The following is a 24,125-nucleotide window of genomic DNA, read 5'->3' as shown; positions in this document are numbered from 1 at the left end:
ACTTGTTTCCTGAACCCACACAGCCCCCCTGACTCACTTCTACTTCTGTGACTTTCTAAATAAACTTTTGCTTGTATTTGAGTCCTGGCTCTGAATTCTTTCCTAGCCAGAATTCAAGTACCAAAGTTGCTGAACCGAGGTCCAATTGCCAATAAAATTCTGGTGCCATTTTGCAGCTAACTAAATTAGTCCTCAATATTGTGAAGTAAAAATTTGTTTCTTAATACTAAGGAAAGCAGAAAAGTTAAGTGATTATTATAATTTTGGTACATTCTAATAAATGACATATTTAAAATGCTTATTATAAGCATTTAGTTACTTTTAAAATATTTTATTATTCATCCATTCATTTACAGGTATAGTATAAATAAATGATCTAAAATATCAATATTTTTCTGGAATGAGAATTTAATTGCTTTGCCTAATAGAGGACAACTTAGCTCTTTTATTCAATAGTATGAGTTCCAAATCATTTTTCCAAAATCAAAATAGAATGAACTTTCCAAATATGTGCCCTGAAAAAAATTAAAACATGCCAAAGATGTAATTTTGTGCCCCAAATTTGCACAATAATGACCTAATGAACCCCCACTCAAGTCGTCTGAATTCAGATTCAATATTCCCACCTTTAGAATTATTGTTCTTAACCAGATTACTTTTCAGTAATATAAATGTGTTTTTGTTAAACCACTAAAATTTCCATAGTCACTGTGATAGTGGGAGGGGCATGTAATAAGAATACAGCCACAGCTGTTTAATAATTATTCAGCCTACTAATTATAGATAAGAGGTTTTCTTACAGACCCTGAGAAACTGGAGGATGTGCTGCAAGAAGAAAATAGTTTTCAAAGCAGACCAAGAACAGGACACACTTTGACTTGTTTGCTGTGCTTAGACTCTGAACCCCACCCCCCTTAACTCTCACCCTCCTCTGGGAGTTGGCCTCCAGAACGCTGACCATTCTCCGGCCCCAGGAACGGGCTAAGTTGTTTGTAACATCATAGATGGTTAGCCACCTGGTTAGTGGACTTTGAGCTCCTGGAAGACAGACCTTCCCCTCCCCCTTTTTTTATTTTTCTTTTTAAGTATATTATTGATTTCAAAGAGAAGAAGGGAGAGAGAGATAGAAACATCAATGGTGAGAGAGAGTCCATTGATCAGCTGCCTCCTGCTGGGGACCGAGCCCGAAACCTGGACATGTGCCGTGACCGGGAATCGAATCTCGATTTCTTGTATCATAGGTCGATGGCTCAACCACTGAGCCAAGCCAGCCGGGCTCCCCTTTTCTTGTTATACTTACAGCTTGCAACTGCATGCAGTTATCTTCTCCCTAACCTGTATATAATCAGCCAGCTGACAGAAAAAAAGGGAGAGCAGAATTTCCAGGGTGACCGACTGCTGTTCCCATTCTGCCGGCAGTATTGGAATAAATGCTCAAATATGATTCAACCCTGTCTCTGCTTAATTTGGCTCAAGTAGTGACAGGTGACCCCAGACCCCTTGTGTCCAGTTTCAACTGGAATGTAAAGAAACTAAGGAATAATATTTTCGAAATCGGTCCAAGGCAATAAACTGTATTTCACATGCTTTTTCCTTAACTTTTCATTTATGCCATCCCTGAGATGGTTACCATATATGAATCCCTGCCACTCTTCTTTCCTAATCCTCACTTCCCTGGCTGCTCACCTCCACCCTGGGAATGCCACTTTTTTGACTTGTAAACCCTGCACTCTCACAATGAAAAATATATTCTCTTTATTTCTCTACTCCATACTTCATCCCAAAAGGACTAGAAGCAGCTTTAAAAGTGCCACATAGTACAAATAAGTGAGGAAACTGGACATACATGTGTGGTTTATGACGACTTTTTAAATGATGAATTTTCATTTCAATAGAAGGCATACTAAAATGAGTGTGGCCTGGCGGTCTTAGAGTTTCCTAAAGCAGCTATTATTTTTTTTAAATCCTCTCATTTGTTACACCCGAGGAGAAATGTTCACATGTAAGGATCATTCCCATCAGTAGACAAATTAAAACGGCTTTGTGTGTGTATGTTTATGTGCATAGTTTTATATATATATATGGGTGTCTGTGTTGTTAACCTAAATTGTGTGGAGGCAATAATTAAGCAAAACAAAGAAAAGTGTTTATTTGGGATTAAAAGAATCACAATATTCAGGTAACAACACAATGTCCCTCTGGGGAAACAAAAGGAGGTTTGCATACACCATTCACAAAGAATCTTAATTGGTGTTGTCAGCAGAAAGTTAACTTTTGCTAAATGTGATTGTTCACTAACGCTCTCTCTAAATAAAAGTCTGTCTGTGTGAGTTGTAGGTGTTTTTGCAGCATTCTGGAATGTGAATGGTTTTGCCCAGTTCAAAAGTTCACATTCTATGTGGTGAGAATATGCATAAGACCCATTTTCTTAATGGCCTCCTGGCTTAATTTTAAAGCTTCTTAACATAAGTGACTCCATTTTATTTCACATTTCACAGTGTAAAAACATCTAATCTATACATTTTTACTTGCATAGTCTACCTCTTATCTATGTATCTGTCTCACAATTTTGAGAAGCATGAGCGTGTTTTTCTTCTGCACTCTTCCCTGTGGTCAGCTGCTGGTTAATAGCAAAAATTAGCCTTAAACCTCTAATAGCGTTGACAAATCAGGTGAATAGTTGAAAATTATATTTAATTAAAAACTAATGGCTAGGAATAAGGTGAGATGTGGATAATCTCTATTAACACCTCTATTTCTCTTCTTATCTATCAGTAAAATCTGAACATTGTGAAGAATTAAAGCTGATAATTGCCAAGACAGCTTGAGGGTGACAATTAGACTATAGGCATTATTGAAGTAAAATAATAGATTGTAAAATAAAGTACATGAAGAAAAAATATTAGGTAAGGAAATATAAAGTATTTATGATTCAATTCAATTACATTTGAGTGAGGAATTAACTACTCAATTATTTAAGCATAGATAAAAATATTTTACTTTTGAAATGCTGCCCCAAATATGCAGCAATATATCTGGAAAATTAAAAAAGGTGTTTTTAAGTTTTATTAATTATAGCATAAGTTATTGTTACAGATCATTTGGTTATGTTGTATAAAGGATGGTACTGGTAGTAGCATTTGTTGTTTTTTTACTGGAAATTAACAAATAGTACACTTTAGCAATTAGTTTTATATAAGTTGTTAAATCGCTACTTTATTCTCAAATATATAGTGGGCAACCATTACAGTCTAAATCTGCCGGCTTCTGATGAATATACAGTATGCCATGACTACTTAATTTTTATCAGTGCTGTGTCCCCTAGTCTATTATAACGATATACATTGACGAATAAAGTTACTCAACATAAATTTTTACATATTTTTGCTTTTACTAATTTTATAAATAGGAAGTGCAATTTGTCAGATCCATAAGAAAAAATACGAACAAGGACTTCTCAGCATTGAAACAATGGGCCCATTCTGAATTTGCATGAGAGTCTTTCAGGAGGCTGCTAGATCCAAGAAAAATCCCCAGACACTTGTTTTCCTTTCTCTGTATGCTAATTGGTCAAGGGGATGCAAAGTTTAAGAAGGTAACAGAGGTTTCCCAGTGCTGCCACATTCTCATATCTCTGTGCAAATACATTTTCCTCGTGAAATTATATTTTAAACAGTGGGTAGATTTCTAGCCTATCTTTAAAAGACCATATAGCCTATAATAGTTCTTAAACATTAAACAGCATTAGGAGGAGAAAGAAAAATTATACATGTCATCTCAAAGATTAAATATAATTTAATTTCAGAGTACATTTATTAATTATTTATTATAAACTAGCTAAGAGAATAACAATTATTTATAAATTATTTTAAGAAAAGAACAGCACTCAACAACTAGATTATAAGCGCTTTGGAGCCCATTGAAAAGTTGGGTATTATCATGAGGGTTCTGCTCAGATCTGCTTATTGTGTTTCAGACCTTTCTAAATATATACCTTAGAAAAACAGAGCATATGCATGTAATAAGTATTTAAAAAATACATTTTTAAAATTTATTTTATTATTTTCATCACCATTTATCCCCTCTTGTAGGAGGTTTCCTTCCCAAATACAGACTGGAGCAAATACTTTATCCAGCAATTGCACATGTATTATAACAGATCAACCTTGTTATTGCCATTTTATTGATGAAGAAACTGAGGGGCTCAAGGAGGTTAAAAGCTTTATCTAAGATCCCAGGATTTTAAGTGATAAAGTGCATAATTAAACGCAGGAGTTCTAACTAAAGTTAGATCTGTTGCAATAATTACAAGTTCATAATAGGTGACACCTAATTTTATGGGTAACGATGGGGAGGTAGAGAAGGGAAGTGACTTCGCTAAGGCAACAGTAAGTAACCAACTAAAAAGGAAAACTAAATCTTGCAAGTTGCTGCTTTGTCCATTATAACTTTCTGATTCCTAATTTGTACATTAAATGAAACCTTTGTATTTATTTTAGGATGCACAATTCACAGTTAGTTTGATACAGAATTTAGGTGATACGTAAACAAAAACACTCTTCCAAAAACTAGATATAGAAATTCACATTGCTCAATTTATTAATGAAATTAAGTAATATTTTAGTATGAAAATTAAAAAGGGAACCATGAAAAATGAAAATTCAGCGGCAATCTCAACCTTCAGCATAGATATCTGTAAATATCCTAAACGTGATTTTTTGCAAATGCAATTCATATGCGTACACACATCATAAGCAAGTGGAATTTATTTATCTGATAAAATAAAAGTTTAATATTAGAATAGTTATTCACAATATAAATATACCAATAAATGAAAAACTGATACAATTTAATATTAAGTTCTGCTAAAAATTTCAGTGAACTACAAGATAAAAGGAAGTTTTGTTTTTTTTCTTTATAAACTTTTGTATCTTTTTTGATGTGTCCCAAACAACTCTCCATTTTTCTTCCCAGCTGGCATTTTGATGTTTTTTTATTGAGGTATAACTGACATGCAACATTATATTAGTTTCAGGTGTACAACATAATGATTCCATATTTGTATACACTGCTAAATGATCGCTACATAATCCCTAGGAAAAAGAATATGCAGGACTGGCCCAGCCCAATGTCAGCACTTATAAAGCTCTACTGTTTAAGTCAGTGTTTGCTCAGCTCGGCTTTGACTATCTGTCCAAGGACACAGGGTAATGATCCCAGAAACAGACCCCATGCACAGGAAGGACAGTGCATGGCAGAACTGGAAATGCAGATGAGCAGAGAAAGGCTGGCTGCTCTGGGAGTTACCTGCAATAGTTGGTGCTCCACATTCAAAGACAAAAGGAGAAAGAAAGGATTGGAAAGAGTCTACACAGAGTAAATACTAAGAAATTATATCATAGGCACCTGGCAGCAAAAAGTGTTTTTAAGCAGGAGAGTGGCATGATCTGACTTGTAGTTTGAAAGAGTTACTTCTGTTCCTATGGGTGACTAGTAAAGGAATTTTCCCAGACAATTTATTTTCACTTGCTGGTAAAAGGAAAATATTGTGATCATACGTGTTGTGCATCCTTTGCAAAAGATTGTTAATTGCTTTCAGGAAAAAGAAAATTACTCAACGATTTGGATAGTAGTCCTCTTTCTGCTTTCCTTGCAATCATCTATTTTCTTAAAATCTGCCTCTGTAGTTCATATTTATTATACATTTTCTTTGGCTACACCGAAAAATCTCTGCCAATCTTAAACTGCATACTCTTGCTTTCTATTTCAGTATTGTTTATTTTGTAAACTTCCTTTTTGTGGGTGCATTAGACGATTAATACGTGCTCTAAGAACTGTCCTTGACTTACAGTCCAATCTGTGAAAATCTGTGAAAGAAACGTATTTCATAATTTATTTTGAAATATGCTTGTTCCCACAAAAGCATTTTCAAATACCATAAATCTTTAAGTTGCCAGGAAACATGTCAACATTTTAAAAAGCCTGAGTAAAGTATTTAACAATACCTAGCACATACTCAACAGCGGATAAGTGTTAACTTTTCCCCCTTCTCCTTCTTTATTAGCAGATATTAAGTTAATTGATATGAATTTAAATGGGTTATGTAAAGATGGATTTTAAGGTGAATTAAACACATTTTATAGAACGTGGAAGTATAAAGCATTAAACATGGAGAGTATTTTGTAATAAATCCAAGCTCTTCTTTCTAGAAATAATACAAATGAAGAGAACCAAGTCACAGGGAGTTTTTCTAGCTAATAGTTGTTGATACGCTTATTGGTAGAATTAAGAATCAAGACTCATTATAGTTCTCTTAATAAACAGTTAAGTAAACCTTTCAAATTATATTATTATTTGTTTTATACGTATAGTCTTCTCAAATTGATTCTTCATTTAATAGAAAATTGTGCATACACACATCGCAAATGTCCACTATTACTTCATAGATATAACTTCTAACATGTGAAATGAACAAAGGGCCATTTTGCATTTTATTTTAAAAAGTGGATTACTTTTTAACATTTAGCTAGGGATACATACTGTAAAAGCAGTATATGTAATCACTCTTTATTTGGTGATTACTCATGGATTACACTGATACTGATAATAATCTACTAGAAATAGGGTTAAATGATATACATTTTTAAACTATCTAGTCATCATAGTTATCAAACTATCAATTTTGTAGAAAAGCTTGGTGTTCAATTATTCTCTCGTAAGATTCCAACTTTCACATTTAACCTTATATATAGAACACTAACTATAAAAAAATTCTGTTCTACCCTGCTGGGTGTGGCTCAGCAGTGGAGCATCAACCTATGATCCAGGAGATTGGGGTTCGATTCCCGGTCAGGGCACATGCCCAGGTTGCGGGCTCGATCCCCAGTAGGGGGCAGGCAGGAGGCAGCCGATCAGTGACTCTCATCATTGATGTTTCTATCTCTCTCTCCCTCTCCTTTCCTCTCTCTGAAATCAATAAAGATATATTTTAAAAATATATATATACTCTTCTCTAAAATCTATTTAGTATTTTCTGATATTCTAATCAAGAAATACAAAAAAAAAGGGCTCAAGATTTATCATAAGCTAAGAATCCTTTTCTTTCTCTATGTATTTGTTTTATTAAAAGGAAAGCGTGCTATGGAGTAATTGTCCATAACATCAAATAATTGAATATTAGATACATTAGTTTCATATTGGTTGTTCTCATTTAAATACTTATTTATTTTTGCCTAAAATGCATTATTAATTTCTTCTAAAGTATATTTTTTTCCTTATTTTTCCAATCTAGTTAAAATCCTTCTTTGTGCCGTAGGGGAGGGCAGGGATATTGACTCCTGATTTTTCACTAAAACATGTTGGAAGTTTTCTTTATCCACATATAGTGGAAGTGGCGCTGGATCAGTATGCACTAGAAATTCAAATAATTATGTTTCAAAAAAATTTTGGCAACTGCCCATCTAACAATAACAACCAAATTTCAAGTAAAAGTTTTAGTGCTGAGACCCATCCTTATGCTCTGTATGTGCTGTTAGAAACAAAGGCAAGAGTCACCTCTCAGAAGCAGTAGCGGAGACAGGAGCTGGCAACGAAAGTTAAAGTATCTTCTTTGGGCATGTAACTGAGCATTTTGAGTCGTTGAATCCAACAGTCAGATATTAACTATGAAGTAAGTCATAAATCTAGAGGTGTACGGGGTTTGATTTTCGAAGGACTGTTCCCAACAGAACACCAGTTGTCCGCTGTGAACCCATCCCCGCAGGTCTCTGGGGACTGACCCCATCTTCATCTTTAGGGGAGGGCCTCATTAGTGACCCAGTTCTAGCCAGTAAGCTGTTAGGAAAGGTCCATTCTGTGCTTGGCAAGGCTCTTCCTTCCTCTTTTGAATACATAGGAAACTGGGGACTGGACACAGATGAGGAAGTATGTCACTTAAACTACCACGGGCCACTTAATCAGGAGAGAAGCAAGTCTCAGATTAAAGCTCATGTCGTGAGCAGAGAGGAGAGATAGAAGCCTGGGTGTTTTAGGAGAAGGTGGCTGACCTTTTGCATACACAAACATCCGCTTGGAAGCCCACCCTATTGAACTTGTTGGTTAAGCCACTAAATTATTTAGTACTGAAGTTATTTGAAATTGGGCTTTCTGGTTATTTGTATCAAAAGCATATAAACTCCTTCAGAGGTATAATTAGAATATGAGGGCATACAATTGAGATAAAATTTCTTCTATTTGGAAAAATGAAAACCCAGAGGCAGAAACATATGATTTAATTAATTCTAGATAATTAAAAATGTATGGAATTATTAATATATACTAGCCCAGCAATTTTCAACCTTTTTCATCTCAGGGCTCACATAAACTAATTACTAAAATTCTGCAGCACACCAAAAAATATTAAATTTTTTGCTGATCTGAAAAAAAATAGGTAAAATTTTGATTCATTCACACTGGACAGCTATTTTGCTGGCTGTTTTTTTTTTTTTACTTGACAGTCTAAGGGAAAAGAGGCCAGTGCCCTTGACTGAATAGTCAGATACTGCATGTTTTGAAAATTCTTGCTGCACACTTGTTGAAAATTGCTGCAGTAGCCCATCATTACTGGAAATAGTCTCTGTGCGTTTCTTCATATCATCATTCTTTTTATTTGATTAAGATTTTTGCTAAGGGAAGTGTGAAATAGAATCTGTATTCATGTATTTGCATAAGAAATACTACAAATACGGCCTAACACTATACCAAATATATCCTGATTATTTTTATCCAAATATAAAAATATAATTTTCCAGGTACATTTAAACAAAAGCAATTATATTTTTCATAAGAGATAGTAATTGGTTTCAGATGCTTAAGAAAATCAGTTATTTGGGATAAAATAATGAACCAAATATGTATGGCTGGATTGTATACAGAGCACTGTCACATGCTAACAAAGCCACTTAATTTTTAAAAATTTCATTCATATAAATATATACATTAAAAATAATGAAATTAAAAGAGCTTTCAAGTTAGCTAATGTTGATTGGACAATATATTTCTTTCTAAAGCATTTAAAACTATATAGTAGTTTCATTTCACCAGTGTTGGATGTATTCATGTTGTCATGTTAGTCTTTGAAAATATTTTATGCTCTTTCACATTTTGAACTTCGAGTCAAGTGGATATTTGACTTCATTCCCAATTCACCCAAATAATTTGGAAAATTCACTTTCCCAAATTATTTAGTGTTATGTGAAATTCTGTTGTACCATACCTTTAAAATTGGTCATTAAAAGTTTACAAGGAAGAGAATTATTTAAGAGTCAAAATCTTTGCAATAATGTTTTCAGATTAACATCAGGCAAGAGGCCCCCAAAATGCTTCCCAACTCAAACATTCTTTGATTCTGTAGTTTATTTTGAGGAGTTACCAAAAAATTAACTACTGCCTACAGAACAAATATATAAAGTCTAATGTCTCAATAAGTGACTGGCCCTGATTTCTAATTAAAGTTTCTTTAATAAAAGCCATTGAGTTGCTTTCAAAAGACTTTATAAGGCAATGTCTGTTTCTATCACAGATATAACTACAAAAACAATTAGAATGTCAAAATTAAAAGCACAGTGTTAATATTTTCAATTTTTGAACCACCTTTTTTAATAAAGTACTTGATTTAAAAAAATCTGCTTTTTTTGTCTGCAAAGTACAAATGTTTTCTGGTAATATTTTGAGCCTTTTTGTTTATGGTTTAAAGGTAAAATTTGAGGTTTAGCTAATTATTTTCTTAGAGATTCTGTACAAGTTTGAAAATTTACCACAATGAGTATTTCTAAACCTTTATTGAAAAATTTTAATAAGAAAAATATTCCACATAGAATATAAAATCTATAGAAGTTTTAAAGTAAATATTTTTAAAATATCTAATCTTGATGGATAGCAAACTAAAACTTACAGTTTCATGAATAATCTCGTCTATTAATTATAAAAGAATAAACAATTTGGACGTTTTTAAAGAGAGAGAATCGGTGTGCATGGATGTGTGTCCCAGAAGGAGTGGAAGGGAGAAAGTGAAAGAAAGGATATACTCAAATCCATTGTTACAGGAATATCAACCAACAGGAATCAATTTTGTATTTATCAAAGAAAAGTAACTTTTAATAATATAAAATAACGTCATATTGAGAGAAATAAGCTAACTAGGTTTCATTTAATCATATATTTATAAATTTAAGAAATTAATTGTCAAAGTATTTTGCTCAAAATGTTTTCATATTTTACTTGAAAGATTAAGGCTAATTAAAATATAATAATTCAGAAGGTAAAAGAAAAAAAGAAAGAGAATGAGAGAAATTTTTAAAGAAGTTCAGATAATATAATGTAGTTACAAAAATGTGGGAATTCCTTTAATTCCTATAATCTCTATCAGCACTCAATAGTGACCCAATCAAATTAACAATAATGACATAAATCATAATCTCATACCAATACCTTATATATGTAGTAAGTGACATTTTTAGAAAATGTTCTATTTCTGTTGGCCTCTAACATAAAATCTAAGTAAAATCTAAGTAAAAGCACTATTAAAGATTAATCCTCTAGATATCCCTACCTTCCATTGAGATTTGATTATACTTAGAAATTATGACAAACCACTGTGACTATGGCCAAGGTAATAGGTGCTTAGGCTTGTAACAGGCAGGAAAGAGTCAGGTGTGAGCCATTTCAGTGTACGTTATGCTAATGTTAATAATGTGACACCCAACTATTGAACATTCTATTCCAACCTAAACTGCATTTTTTTTTTTTTTTCTGATTCCATAGATTTCAGTTGTGTTTGCTATTATGGAGATTCCTACCTAGAATTTCAAAATATATTTTTAAATCCACAAAATAACATCTCCCTAGAATTTCAGACCTTCAGCTCCTATGGACTCCTGCTCTACTTCAAGCAAGACTCAAACTTAATAGATGGATTTTTTATTCAATTATTTATTGAAAATGGTACTTTACAGGTAAGCCATTAAATTTATTTAATTTAAAGTAAATTTTATGAATTTATTCTGATCTTTCTTTAACTGCTCATCTTTCTGAAGTAATATAGCCTATATACATAATTTAGAACAATGACTGATACCATAAATAAATGTCAAACAGATATAAAAGATTAATAGTAGTAGCAGCATTTTTATACATTCATTTATTTGTTCACTCACTTATTGAACATTCATCTGTTACCATTCATTTTGCTAGGTTCTGAAGATTCGATGGTAAATAAAACACACTTTGTTCTCCTTATATTGCTTCCAACTTATTACAAATAATAATAGCAGGTGAAACCAGAGCAAGAAAGTAGAATTATGTAATGAGTAGGGTACTAGAATAAATCATCAAACATCAGAAAGTTTGTTGATCCCTGGCCTATAGCATTTTTCTTAACTAAGACCAGAAATTTCCATTAGTCCTATAATAAGCAGAAAAAATATAGAGACCAAATATAAGAAATAAAGCAAACATAATATTGAACATTGGTCATGTTCAGAATGTTTCCTCAGCATGTTTTTCTGCTGCTAACTCAATTGCCTAACCGAGTGTCTAACTCAGCTAGTTCCTCTCACCACTGTGGACATCTCTAGTCAGAGACATTACAAGGAATATCCAGAGACTTGATATTGTGGGTGAAAATATTTTATGACATATGGATTAGGAGACTTCTTTCACTTTCAATGGATAAAAATAAATTCATGATAGGCTGAACCAAGACATTTAGGAATTGTAATATGTAATGGGTGAAGAGAGGCATAGAATTTCTTTTCTTTAGAGTTTATGACAAGGAAAGGATATATATTGACATGTCTGTAATAATAATTACTATCATTTATTGAATTGAAATGATGTGTCAGGCTCCATCTTAGAAAGTTTTATTAAGATCATAGATTCTAGAGTTAGACTGTCAGAGTTTGAATCCCATCTCTGTCACTTAAGAGCTTTGAGACCTTTCAAGACCCTTAAGGGCCTTGTGCTTAAATTTACTCATGTGTAAAAAGAGAGTAAGACAAGTTGTTGTGAGGTTTAAAATAGTAAATTAATAAGTATTGTTAAGTAAATGCAATACAATGAGTTAATAAGTAAGGCATATAAACACCTAGAAGAATGACTGTGACATAGTAATCAAATGTGAGGATTATTTTCTCTTTGCATCTCACAAGGATCCTGTGGACAAACTAAGGCTCTCAGAGCATTTGATATTATTACACATGCTCTTCAATCTTTTAAGGGTGGTAGATCAAGAATTTTTAATCTGTTGTGTGAATATAAAATCTATCTTCTTTCCATTCACATCACTGCTTCCTTGTAATGACTTAAAGCATTATTTTATCTTTATGATTTTAAGATTTTCCTTGTTCCCCTATGATTTGCAGACTATGCTCCAATTTCCTCATCTACTTTAAAAGTATAATCATATGGGAAATATATTTACATTACAATTTTAACAAAAAGACATATTTGTGGTTAAACTTTTACAGTGATCATAATTTAAGGCCTACTCAAATTCTAGAAATGCAGAATTGTCAGTCAAATTATTTTTAGGAAATTTAAGCTTTAAAGTTCTATTTATCAAACTTAATTTTTAAATATATTTTATTGGCTTTTTTAAAAATATATCTTTATTGACTTCAGGGAGAGGAAGGGAGAGAGAGAGAGAGAGAAACATCAATGATGAGAGTCATTGATTAGCTGCCTCCCGCACACCCCCAACTGGGGATGGAGCCCGCAACCAGGGCATGTGCCCTGACTGGGAATCGAACCCCAGTTGCCTGGATCCTAGGTTGATGTTCAACTGCTGAGCCACGCCCGGCCGGACTTATTGGCTCTTTCTAATATCAAGGATGTAAGTAGATACTTCCACAGTTGGGACTCAAATATCAACCCTCCAACTTATTAGCTATATCACAAATCACTGTGTCTGCCTGGCTGGGGGCAAATCACCTCAGTTCCCACCTCTGTTTAGTGAAGATAATAAAAGGATAATTCCTATTTCATAGAACTTTGTTTGTTTTTACTTTTGTAAGAAAACAATTAGTTGACACTTGTAAAGTGCTTTAAAAATACATGATAACAGGGTAATCAGTCAATAGCAGCAAATTCTGTTTTTATACAATTATAAAGGAGCTATTTATAATAAAAGAGAAACTCAAGTAAACTTAATAGAATTGCCCATTAAATATTTCATGTATGTTTAACTTTGACATCCCTGAAGATAATAGAAATTAATAACTTAGTAATACCTGAAAAATAATTTTCTTAAGTATTTTAGCAAATTAAGGAAACTACTCTACCTGCACACACACATTGTTGGTCATTAAAATTATCATTTAAGCATAAATAACTATCTTAACTAACAGCATAGATGTCTGAGTGTTATACATAAGAAACAAATAAATTAATGCCTATGCTGTTAAAAATATTAAATGTATTCTTTAGTAACTTTGGTTGTATATGGACACAGGGTAAAAATTCAGTAAACAAACACTGAGTTTCCCTTAGTTTCACATGGCTTGAGGAAAATGTATAACCAAATGTTATGTAACTTATTTTCTGCAAAGTGCATGGAGGTATATTTGGGTGTTTTTTAAACTTTTGGAAGTTTTCTTAAAGTGAACCAGAGCAGATAATTTTATAAAGGAAAGAAACCTTTTGCAATGCCCAAATATCATTAAAAAATTAAAATACATCGCGTTATATTTACCTTAGAACTACATGTGAGAAGATTTAAATATATCAATTCAGTATAGCTGGATGCATAGGAGTTATGAAACACTAAGCAACTGTTTTTCTTTAACTTATATGTGGGTTACAGATATCTTATAGAGATGATAAAGACTATAAAGCCTTTTTTTTCTGGGAAAGTATAGTCACAACATACCAATATACATCCAGGCACATGCTGTTGAGAAGCTAAATAGGCAATGCAGCCCACTCATGAAATTCCCAGAGGTGTCAGCTCAAACATACCAGTTATAGACACGATTTGTCCCTTTTAAACTATAACTCATTTGGGCCAATTAGCAACAGTCCTGCAAATGTCCATAGGCCTCCTTACACCTTGGAAAACTTAGAATGTATAGTTAATTTTCATAGTCTTTAGGTTTTCCTTCCTGTGACATTAACATCACCCTCTAGATTGTATTCATTGATCTTTGCATTGCCCAGTTGCTAATATCTAAGGAAAATTACCAATAATTCTTGCTCCCTGCTGGCAGATGAAACTGCCTTTCCCAACAAGGTTCCCCAAAATACTGGAAAAGAAACCAGAAGAGTATGTGTGTGTGTGTGTGTGTGTGTGTGTGTGTGTGTGTTATATTTGTATGGTGTACATATGTATGTAATATTCATACATTTATGTGTTTTAATTCTGGTACTTACTAGTTGCCTACTTTGAGCTGTCATTTCTCTTTAAGTTTTAGACTCTTGTCTCACTAGCACAATAAAAAAAAAATATTGGTGAATTGTAAAGTCCAATGCAAATATAAGATGTTAGTTTCACACTGAAAAACTGAGGAAAAACACTTTTTTCCCATAGTACCCCTTTTTCTGTGCTGGTGAAGCAGAATTGAAAAGCATTAACACTACTATTAAAGTGGATGATGGAAGAAAGTATTCACTGCTTATCAGGTAAGATACAGTTATTTTCTTTTCCATTTAATCTTATAAGTAGCAAAGACTTCCTCTGGGTATTGTTCTTGCCATCTGAAAGTGGAAATTATCCTGATTAGTATTCACATGCACTTGTATGTGAATTAATGTTTATCAAACCAGTCTGCCTTTTCTTTATGCCCTTAAAATAGTACTGGGGAAAAGATGTTGTAAGGGTTATATGACCAACAAACAAGCAGATTTACAAAAAAGCCATGAACGCCTCATATTATTTTCTTCTTGGAGTCATGAAAACAAATGGGTATTTCTTTTGATATCAAAATAAAATATATTTACTGTAGAAAATTTGGAAATCCAGAAAAAAACATAAGACAATTAAAATGATCTATTATACCACAATCAAGATAGAATAATTAGCATATTATTATATTCCTAAAAGCTGTGTTTGAAGGTGACTCTGTTCACAAACTTCAGGTACGATCTTGCCAGTGTGATAAGTGAAAATGACATTTGCCCTTCATTTGCCTTCTTCAGTTTTTAGTAAGGTTTAGATTTTAATATGGATTTAGTACTCTTTTGTTATGTGTTTTGCCTCTCCCACCTTTAAAACATACCACAATCCTTATCCAGTATGTAGACTGAAGCAAATTATTTGGTTATGAGAATAGATTATTTTTTAGTAAAAGTTATTATTTATTTAAAGCCAACAAAGAAGAAAGTAAAGTGGTCAAAACAGAGATTGGGAAAGAAGTGAAAGGAAAGGTTTTAAGGAAGTTCTACCTTCCTTAGAACTACCTAAATCCTGATGTCTACAATACAGATTCTTAAGAAAATTGACCAAAAAACAGCCTATTGTCAACAAAACTGAGGCAAGGCCACATGACATATACCTCTCCTGACTACTCAAAATGCGCATGAGCATTTTCAGACCTCTGAGGCCCTGTTTTAGTAAAGTCTCGCATTTTTTGCTTAACTCAAGATATGGGTACGGAACCCTTAAATTTTTATTTTATTTTATTTTTAGCATTTTAACCTCTTGAGTAAGCAATGTCAGGGACAATGCACTGTGGGAAACGCTAATCTAGCCGAGGTAATAATTTCGCTGGGCAGAGACTGCCCTTGGAGGAAAAGCAAGTGTGTGGGCATTGGGGCAGCAGTAGGAATCATATCACAAAAGACATGCTTTAGCTCCTCAAAAGGAAACAAAAAGACAAATGAGAGGTGATGGGAGAAACGGGTGCACCAGAAGAGGCTGTTCTGGGCTGGGGTGTGTTGGAAAAGGTTTAAAGAGCTAAATGAGCCCAGTGTGGCTCAGTTGGTTGGATGTCATCCCAACGCCAGAGGGCCACAGGTCTGATTCCCGTCGGGGCATATACCCAGGTTGCAGGTTTGATCTTTGGCTGGGGCACATACAGGAGGCAACCGATTGATGTGTCTCTCTCACATTGATGTTTCTCAAAAAAAGCATTGATGAGTATTAACAAATAAGTAATAAATAAATAAGAACACAGCTATTATAGTTACAGTTTATTAAACACTAATTTTGTGTCCACTGGTAATCTATTACATATATGAAATTTTGTTTCAAAAAGCAAATTTAATTATTATCCACATTCCAAGATGCAAAACTGAAAGATAAATAGATTAAATACAGACAATAACATAGAAAACAGCACAGTTCCAAGGCCACTCTTACTCCAAAACCTATTAATAACTTTTAAATCATGAGTCCTGTGACCTATGCTGTAGAAAATATAATTTGATCTCTTATTTTCTACCCTAAAGAACTGCTGTATGTTCAAGATAAGATAAAATATATGAATTATAAATTACCTGCCCAGTAAACAAAACTAAGAGCAGCAAGTGCAATATTGATTAGCACACATTAAATAACTACCATGCTCCGGATGCTTTACAAACACATAACTGTATCTAATCACCGGGAAACTCACAATGCCCATTGTATCGTCACAACCTGCCACAGGCTATGTGATTTAAACAACAGAAATTTAGTCTAAGATGAATGTATTGGCAGGGTTGTTTTTTTCAGAGGCCTCTCTCCTTGGCCTGTAGATGGCTGTCTTCTCCCTGCGTCTCCACATCATATTCCTCATCGTGGGTCTGTGTCCTAATTTTCTCTTCTTATAAGGACAGCAGTCATGTTGGATTAGAGTTCACCTAATGATCTCATTTTAACTTATTATTTCTTTGAAGACTCTGATTTCAAACACAGTCACATTATGAAGTACTGAGGGTTTGGACTTCAACATATGAATTTTGGGGAGACATAATTCAGTCCGTAACACTCATTTTGCACACTTGAAAGCTGAGACTCAAAGAAGGTAGACTACACATTGTTCATTAGTCTGTGGGAGGGCAAGATTAGAACCCAGATCTCCTGCCTTCTGACCTGATCATTTTTTCTATTATAACATGTATAGTCTGTGTTTAAAAGTGACAACATATTATGTAAAGTGTTCTTTAAAAAAACATTAAATATGAAACATTTTTTAAAAATCTCAAAAATACCTGTTTTTTCACTACCCTTATCACATGTCACTTTTAAGGATAGTTAACAACAAAAATCACTTTTATTTTGTTATATGACTATTTTTCTTTTTTGCAATTGGCATGCACTGTTGCTTTTTATTTTTAACAAAAAATAGTTGATAACCTGTCTATATCTGGTCTGAATTATCTCAACTCAGACATATTTCTTCACATGCCCTTGTTGTTGTTTTTTAAGTAATGGAAAATTTTTAGAAGTCTGTGTGGTTTTTAGATTATCATCTATAAAGAACAAGCATGAGAGCATGGCTCCATGAATTTCAGTTTCGACACCTTTAAAATACATTTCTAGAAGTAAAAAGAAAAATACCTTCAATTTTAAGTTTAACTCAATTCAAGAATGCTGTGGCCATAATTTTTTTGACCATTAACATAATCTTTATAGTAAAGGTAAATTATATGCACATATTTCACGCCCAGCTCTCCACTCCTTCATCTTGTTTCTTTTGAACGATGACATTCTCTTTAAATACGAATATAGGAGAAGCATCCTTCCTCACATCCTTCCTGCCTTATGAAATTGTGAGGCGAAGGAACAGCAAGGTTGTGGTCCACCCATGATGAAGGGCTCTCTCAAAGAGAGTGAAACTGATATCTCCTGGGAAAGTGTAACTGAGTTCATTATTTTTCAGAACAAGGAAAGACAAGGTGTTCAGCAGGGTGGCGTGGCCCTTTTGAAAGATGAATGTGTGATTGTTAACCTAACAAAAGCAGGAAGGAAAATGGGAGAACTTAAATCGGGTGAAATATACAGTGGTATAATAAAGATATTAAAGACACACACATTGAAAACTATTTCGGCAAGACATTAGCTACAGCTGTTGCTCATCCTTTAATGAAAGGGAAAGTGAAAATGGGCCCCAGCAATGATGTTAGCCTTTCTGAACAACAGCATATAGTATATCAAGGGAGAAAACAAACACAAATAGGTATGCATTTGTCACCAACTCTTGAAAACCATGGATATTTGTAAGCACGAAGTGTCCAGAGAGATTAATATAGTGGTGCATGTATTCTCTGGCAAACACAAATATGACAATGTGATGTTGCACTGTATCTATGTCTGTTATATTTATAATACTTGCACATGAGTCATATTAATTATGTTATTAATATACCACATGTACTTATATCATCATAAACATTAAATATTTCCATTATAATATCACATATAATATAATTATACATAAATATTACATTATTATACTAAATAAGCTTATATATAAATGGGATCTCTCCATGTTTAGTCCAAATTAACATATACCTTAATTCTTGAAGAGAGGTAAGGTGGAATTCAAAGACAGAAATAAATTAGGCTCTTCTGACCTCCTCAAATATGGGACTTTAAAGTTTTTTAAGTGCCTGCCATTAAAAATGAACCCATGCATTTTAAAGAATCCCTTCATTTGCTGCCTTAATCTTAAACTCCTAGTCTGCATCCTGATTTGTATGTAAATTTTATAAACTCCATCAATTCTCTTAGAGCTGTCTCTTGTAGATTTTGTTGATTTGGTCCTTTGTTTAGGCGTAGGCAGCTCTTGTACTAAGAGCTGTACAGAACCAAATAAACTAGAACAAATGAGAAACATCTTCAGTTACCCTTGAGAAAATCAGTTATCAGTTATGGTTTATGTATAGTCATGTGGGTGTCCAATAAATTATAGTGAGTGGTTATGTGAACAGTGAATGAGATTAAGAAGACTGACCTATACCAATGAAACCCACATGTTAATGAATATTTTCTCAAGTGATTTAGAACTAGATACAAAACCTGTACCACACTACGTTATTTCTGTTAAATGGTAATAAAGGAGGATGTTTTTTAAGTCAGTAAGAAGGAAATAGTAGTAGAAGAAGGAAATAATGTACGAGGATAAGGTCTGCAAATACAATGGTAGTCAGTTTGTGTAAGTCATCGAATGCCACTGTAAGAACTATTAACTACATTATGTGCAATATTGACTACTGGAGAATTTTTAAGTAAGGACACAGATAACATGATCAAATAAGTATTCATTTTCCTTAACAGGGTATGCTAAGTGAAAGTATACAATAGACTCTAAATCTCCACACCCCTCAAGATCCACTCTACAGTCTCTTCCTCTCTACCTTGGTCCTTTGAAACTGATCTGTGTAGATTACATTAATGGGCTCTGTTATGGGTTGAATTGTGTTCCCATAAAATTCATGTTTTGAAGTCCTGACCTTCAATATCTCAGAATGTGACCTTATTTTGAGATAGGGTCTTTAAAGAAGTCATCAAGTTAAGCTGAGGTTATTAGTGTGGGCCTTAATCCAGTATGACCAGTGTCCTTATAAAAAAGGGGAAATTAGGACACAGAGAAAGACACACACAGAGGGGAGATGATGTAAAGACACGAGGAGGAGCCTGCCATCTGTAAGCCAAGGAGGGAGACCTGGAACAGATCCTTACCTCACAAGGAATCCTCACAAAGAATCCTCAGGACAGTTGAGTCCTCAGAAGGAATCAACTCTGCCCACACCTTGATCTTGAACTTCTAGCCTGCAAAATTTCGAGGCAATAAATATTATTTATTTAAGCCACCCAACTTGTAGGACTTTGTTGACGCAGCCCTGGCAAACTAATACAAGATCCCTTGTCCTCTGGCTTCCTGTGGGATTCAGTCAGTGGGGAACACGAGCAGGAAATTCAAGAGGGAAGCAAATGATGTCAGGATAATATTCCCTGGGCCTTTCCTGTTGTCCCGGCAGCTGGTTCAGTCCCTTTAGGGAATGTCTAGGCTCTTGGAAGATGACCCCCGTCCCTAAGCTCTGATAACTTCTTTCTTCCTAGTAGCCTGTAGATGTAAAAACGGTATCAGAGTAACTATGTTGTGGTCCTGGAATATTATACTATCCCATGTGGCTTTCCTGCCCTCTGACCATATCTTTGTAAAGAATTCATTTATTCAACCTTATTCAAGTTATAGTAGATTACATGTGCCTTGTGTTTTTAGCTGGAAACATGAGTCTCCTCCAGTCAGCATGACAGAGCATGAGTGGATGGTTTAATGGGGGTAGGTCTAGAAGTGGTGCACCTCACTTTCTCATTTCTTTTGGCATTCTGTTGGCCAGAACTTAGTCATGTGCACATACCTAATGGCAAAGGAGGCTGGGAAAGGTTTTTTAGCTTTGCACCTAGGAAGGAGAGAAATCAGCTAAAACGATGTGGAATAGACAAGATGAGAAATCTTTCTACAAGGAAAAATAAGATAACTCTGCCTTTGGAGATAAAGACAAAAAGTAACCAGTAAAAAAAGTTTATAACACTTAGTAGTTTAATTTAAACTGCAGCATTTATATTTATTTTCATCTTGGCACTGAGTGGGTTATTGGACTGCTCCTAAGAAGAAAATAGAAATTAATACCTATTAATTTACCTGTTAAGCATTTATAACTTGCTCAAAAATGCATACAATATCAGATTACATGGCATAAATAATATCTTCATTTCATTGTGTTTCTATGACTTAAGTTATCCCAACAGATAACTGTCTTACTTAAAGTGTGGGTGCAAATGCTTAGGTATGATAAATTATTCCATCTTCACACGATAAACCTTGAACTTCTTATCTCTTTGAGTGGTAGAAAATATTACTAAAATGCAGCAGACTGTATATTTAAAACACAGAGTAGTCTGAAAGAAATTATTTTATATACATTTTATTTTATATATGTACACACATATATATATATATACACACACAAAGACATTGTTTTATATATATAAATTATCTAATTGTCTCTGTACATATATACACACATATATATACACAGAGACATACATATATATAAACAGAGACAATTAGAATATTGTTACCACAGTAAGCATCAAAGTTTTACACTTCTTTCGAAGATATTAATAATAAAACACAGTATTTGACATGTGTCAACCAGAGCAGAAGTACTTTGGCTCAGAGTGCTGGAAAATCAGTGAGGTGGAAAAGGAAAGAAATAAGCCATTTAACCACTTTCTAAAACATAAAGATTTCTTTTCTCTATTGAAATGTGTACATTATTTCATTAATCTTTTCATTAACCACTGTCAGTAGTGTCAAGGAAAACGTGCCAATGGAATAATGATTTTACTTCAACTTGAACAAAATAAAGAATGAACAATTGATTTTGACTCTAAAATGATATTTATAGAACCAGCAAAATGTCTCTCTAACATAAACCTACTTTTTTACCACCCTCTCAATGATATATATTCATTCAGTACAAAACAGTGAATAGGAGTGAAATTTTGTCATTTAACTTTGGAAAAGAGACTTTTAAGGTGTAATTTACATAGGCCAGTTAATCCAATTAGGAATTAAGCATTTTTAAAGTTATAATTTTAAACTCAGTTTATACAAATACTACAATAAATTGATTACCAATTGCCTTTTAGAAACTATTTTAAAACACAAGTTAAAACAATTATACATTTAAAAATTGGATTTTCCTCATTGTTTTACTTGAACATCTGAAAACATATTAGCTATTACAAATTGCTGAAATTAGTCTCAGAAAAAGCTATTACTAACGTTCATACTGTAGTCAAGGCAGAAGAACACAGAGCTAGTTTTAGTTTTACTTAATATGGGCATTAAACATCAGAATTTTGTTTGTTTTCCCCTTAAACATGGCATTAGCCATTACTCTATGGAAATTAAGGCTAAAACTCTACAGCCGATGTTCAGCCGGTAAGTCAGCTGAACTTCTAGAGTTTTGGAATATCTTAGGTGGCATCATCAGCAGAAGGTTCAGACATTACCACAAACAGCTTTCAGCAGTTATGTGCATCTGAATTATGGGGAAGCCATCAGATCCAGGGATTTTACCATACATCCAGGATGTAAAAACAAAATGCACAAAAGACAAAACCCTGAGTCCTTCTCTTTCAAAACAAATAATATATATTTTTGAGCACTTTACACAAGATAATATTACAGTCTAGAAATAGGTGAGATCACAAAATTGGATTCATTCTTCCAAATGCTAGCTGTTAGTAAGTTAGAAGTGATGAGTCTTAACAACACAGTGACAACTACTGAGCCATCCAAATGTATGTTCTTTAAAGGCTCAACTTCCTCTGGGAACATAGGCTGGCACAGCATAAAAATAGATTTCAGCAGGTACCATTGATTACCCATGTTCTTTAATGTGACCTGAAATCTGCCTTGTTCTAGATGCTTATTTGTGCTTTCCCCTGATAAGAGAGATTCTCTGGCATAAATGACTTAGAGTTAAAAATCTGATTACTTGAATCTTTCTGCTGCTTAATATACAACTTGATTCTAAGACTTTCTGGTTTGCCTCATTTTTCTCTTAACTTTGTCAAGAGATGAACTGTGTCTCCTCTGCTAATATAAACATACTGAAAACAAACTGGAAGTGGGTAGTTCATAATTTTAATGTTATATATAAAAACAGAGACTGAAGAAATGTCTTTATAAATAGATAAAACAAAGTTATTCTAATCTCAATTTTGCAAAACTTTTCTGTTAAATATTTAAGTGTATATGTAAAAGTAAGCAAAGATTAGTGTTATTTTAGATAGAGAAACTTGTAATATTGAGGACAATTGTGGAATGATGAATTTTAATTCTCATGAACTTGAAATATTAAGTTTCAGTTGGGTGCATTTTGAAATGCTAGATACATGATACTCCGAATTTAAATTTTGATAACATCTTTTTTTAAAGTAGACCACCACAGTGCGATTAACTTACTAAATCATCAAATGTCAGGAAAGTCAAATGGGAGTAAGTTGTGTGGTAGAAGGTGAACTCACTTTTGAGAAACATTTTAAATAATCATCATTATCATTTCTGAAAATTAACACAATTCAACTCCTCTCACAAATAGTTTTGGATTTCTTTCATAAGTAGAAAATGACATTTCATTTAGTATAATTTCTTTTATTAATGGAAAGTGATTTTGTGGAAAGGAGTTTCAGAGCATAACTGATGCATTACTTTAATGTGGATTCTCATTGCATGTTCATTGGCATGAACTCAGATTCAAAAGCCAAGTCTGTATTTGCTTTCTTTATTTTTATTATTTTAATTAATTAAATTTATTGGGGTGACATTGGTTAATAAAATTACACAGGTTTCACATGTACCTTTCCATGATACATGATCTGTACATTGTGTTGTGTGCCCACCACCCAAAGTCAAATCATTATCTGTCACCATATATTTGAAAGAAGATGTGGTACCTACATGTATATTTGCTTTCTTTAGTTGTGCATTATCAGTTTTAAAATATGTAAGAGTTTTCTGTTGACATCAAACTTTTTCAAAAAGGATAGGCAAATATCTTTTTCTAGTATGGTCTTTTTTATAACTGGAATAAATTAAAGATAATATGCTTCAGTTTAAATGAATATAACAATAGCAAAGTTAAGTTTCAAAGCATTCTAATTGGGAAGTATGGCACCCCTCCAAAAGGTTCTTCGCACTTCATTTACTAGAGCTCACATGGCACAATGTGGTTTGTATATAATTTAGATTGTACACATGAATTTCTCCCTAAGTCAACATTCTCTAAATTTGTCACTTATCTGCCGCTTTGGCTTACTCTCTGTATGACCTTGTAGTTTGCTTTAGTTGTTAAAGCCTCATTGATCACCACATGTCATTAGAAATGAATACATTAAGGCTGCATCCATAGATTCAGTATCAGAAAAATTCTAGGAACCATTGAAATGTTAATTCCTCAGTGATCCTGTCCAACGTGTTTATTTCTATGTGAACAAATCATTAATGACTAATTATTATGCTTCTATGAAGAAAATCTATGCTAATGAATTTACCCAAATTTAAGGTACAAAAAGACTTTTTTAAAAAAAAGTTTTAACTTTTGCAATAAGTGATATTTGAAACAGTACAATGATATTGTGTAAAATGGTT

General features: G+C 33.4%; 1 protein-coding gene across 1 annotated transcript in view; it reads left to right on the top strand.

The window, feature by feature from the left end:
* The window catches only part of EYS (eyes shut homolog), a gene marked incomplete at both ends in the record, with an annotated part of 1,105,706 nt that overhangs the window by 650,416 nt on the left and 431,165 nt on the right, over positions 1–24,125 (top strand). The window contains 2 exon segments of the mRNA XM_081140616.1: positions 10,801–10,991; positions 14,561–14,652. Coding sequence (XP_080996742.1) covers positions 10,801–10,991; positions 14,561–14,652 — 283 coding nt within the window.

The sequence above is a fragment of the Miniopterus schreibersii genome (assembly GCF_964146895.1).
Source record: "Miniopterus schreibersii genome assembly, chromosome: 6".
NCBI lineage: Eukaryota > Metazoa > Chordata > Mammalia > Chiroptera > Miniopteridae > Miniopterus > Miniopterus schreibersii.
Note: the sequence above shows the minus strand (reverse complement) of the source record. Positions and strands in the feature narration are given on the sequence as shown.